General features: G+C 45.9%; 1 protein-coding gene across 1 annotated transcript; it reads right to left on the minus strand.

Annotated features, from left to right (window-relative positions):
* Positions 1-867: 867 nt before the first annotated feature.
* ZNF232 (zinc finger protein 232) lies at positions 868-2,028 on the minus strand. Its single transcript, XM_032138143.2, has one exon. It carries the CDS (start codon positions 1,426-1,428, stop codon positions 958-960), a length of 471 nt encoding a protein of 156 aa, XP_031994034.1. The 5' UTR covers positions 1,429-2,028; the 3' UTR covers positions 868-957.
* Positions 2,029-2,647: the final 619 nt, after the last annotated feature.

Consider the following 2,647-nt stretch of genomic DNA (forward strand, 5'->3'; position numbering starts at 1 on the left):
AAAAAAAAAAAGGGAGCCAGACCAAAGACCCATTCACAATAAATACAAATATAACTAACACTTCCTGAGCAGCTGCTCAGTGCCAGGTTAAAAATTCTAATGAAGGCTGGGCGGGGTGGCTCACGCCTGTAATGCTAGCACTTTGGGAGGCCAAGGCGGGCGGATCATGAGGTCATGAGTTCAAGACCATCCTGGCTAACACAGTGAAAGCCGTCTCTACTAAAAATACCAAAAAATTAGCCACGCATGGTGGCAGGCACCTGTAGTCCCAGCTACTCGGGAGGCGGTGCTTGCAGTGAGCCGAGATCACGCCACTGCACTCCAGCCTGGGTTACAGAGCAAGACTCTGTCTCAAAAAAAAAAAAAAAATTCTAATGAAGTAGCCGGGCATGGTGGCTTAGGCCTGTAATCCCAGCACTTTGGGAGGCAGAGGTGGGCAGATCACAAGGTCAAGAGATCAAGACCAGCCTGACCAACATGGTGAAACCCCGTCTGTACTAAAAATGTAAAAAATCAGCTGGGCATGGTGGTGCATGCCTGTAGTCCCAGCTATTTGGGAGGCTGAGGCAGGAGGATCACTTGAACCCGGGAGGTGGAGGTTGCAGTGAGCTGAGATCGTGCCACTGCACTCCAGTCTGGTGACAGAGCAAGACTCCGTCTCAAACAACAACAACAAAATTCTAATGAAGTAGATATTGGTGGGCAAACTAGGCATATGCTAGAAAGGAGAAGCAAAACAACTTGGCTACTACTTGCAGCCAAAGGCATCCTAATTAATATCAGTATCTTAATCAAAGGACATGAAGGGATGATCTACAGGCAGAACTAAGTAAAGTTTTTCCTAAATCAAGAAAGACACAGGAAAAATCTTAAGGAGCTTACAACTTTTATGGGATCCAGTCCTAAAGTAGATTAGACCGATGTAGAATTCTGTCTGGAGATGTTCTCCCCTTCAATTCAATGGGAAGGCTCTTTTCTGGCATGAACTCTCCGATGTCTAATGAGCTCTGAGCACCATCCATAAGCTTTCCCACATTCTTTACATATAAAAGGTTTCTCTCCACTGTGAATTCTCCGATGCTGACTTAGATAGGAGCTTTGACTAAAGGCCTTCCCACACTCATTACACTCATAGGGCTTCTCTCCTGAGTGAATCCTCTGATGCTGAACAAGATGAGCACCCCACCTGAAGGCCTTCCCACATTCATTACATTCGAAGGGTTTCTCTCCTGTATGAATTCTCTGATGCTGACCAAGGTTTGAGCTCTGTTTGAAAGTTTTCCCACAGTCACTACACTTATAGGGTTTCTCTCCAGAATGAACTCTCTGGTGGACAACAAGATGTGAGTTATAAATGAAGGTTTTACCACATTCGCTACATTCATGGTCTTTCTTCCCTGTGGGGATTTCCTTATGGGTGACAATCATCTGCCTGAGACCTTTCCCCTGGGCAGGGGACCACCTCAGTCTCTCCGCTTTGGCATGTCTCTGCTGCAGTTCTAAGGTACCCTCAGAGGTAGCTTCAAATGTAGAGGTGTCAGTAGCAAGTTTTTCTGAGAACACCTGTGATTCCACTTCAGTAATGGGTGGTTGTGGCAATGATCCTTTGTCCTTGGGCTCTGGGCCATCTTCTGTAACAACTGACAGAAAATGTAAATATACCTGTTCTGGATGTATGAGGAAATGACACTTAGATTAAAATGTACATTTCTGGAATGAAAACAAAATGCTTAAAAACTACTATATATATGACAAAGATTAGAAGAATATTTACTTGGATATTACCAACGGTTATCTCTTGGTGATGGTACTATACAGAGGAGAGGGTTTCTTCTTTTTAATTTCTCCCATTTATCTGCTTTTTTCCCCCTAATTTCTCCATAATGAAACACTAAAGAAGTTTTATTGAAAAAATGAAAGCAATTACAATGCATGGTCTTTTTAGGATTTTTCATATTTTCAAGGAATCAGGGAATGATGTTGTGAAGGGAAAAACAAGAAAGAATCATTAGGGTTAAGGAAAAGGGAGGTTTCTTTTTTTTTTTTTTTTTTTAGGCGGGGTTTCCCCCTGTCCCCCCCCGGGGGTACAGTGGCGCAATCTCGGCGGAGCTTACGGTCAGCCTCCCGGGTTCACGCCATTCTCCTGCCTCAGCCTCTCCGAGTAGCTGGGACTACAGGCGCCCGCCACCACGCCCGGCTAAATTTTTTTGTATTTTTAGTAGAGACGGGGTTTCATCGTGGTCTCGATCTCCTGACCTCATGATCCGCCCGCCTCGGCCTCCCAAAGTGCTGGGATTACAAGCGTGAGCCACCACGCCCGGCCAGGAAAAGGGAGGTTTCTAAAGGCAAAAAAACTGTGCCCTTCCTGGCTCTGCAACCTTCACCTCTTCCCATCCATTTCCCAGCTGCATAAATCTATAGCTTCTTTAGACGATCCTCAACTAACTGCTTCCTTTATCAAAAGGAGGACTTCCAGCTCCCTGCCTCCTATCTGCTTGGTGCTCTCTGCCTTTCTCTTCCTTAAAAAAGGGAAAAAGAGTGTGTTGCCGGGAGCCGTGGCTCACGCCTGTAACCCCAGCACTTTGGGAGGCCAGGGCAGGCGGATCACGACGTCAGGAGATTGAGACCAGCCTGGCCAATATGGTGA

Source organism: Hylobates moloch, unplaced genomic scaffold, assembly GCF_009828535.3.
Source record: "Hylobates moloch isolate HMO894 unplaced genomic scaffold, HMol_V3 SCAFFOLD_19, whole genome shotgun sequence".
Taxonomy (NCBI): domain Eukaryota; kingdom Metazoa; phylum Chordata; class Mammalia; order Primates; family Hylobatidae; genus Hylobates; species Hylobates moloch.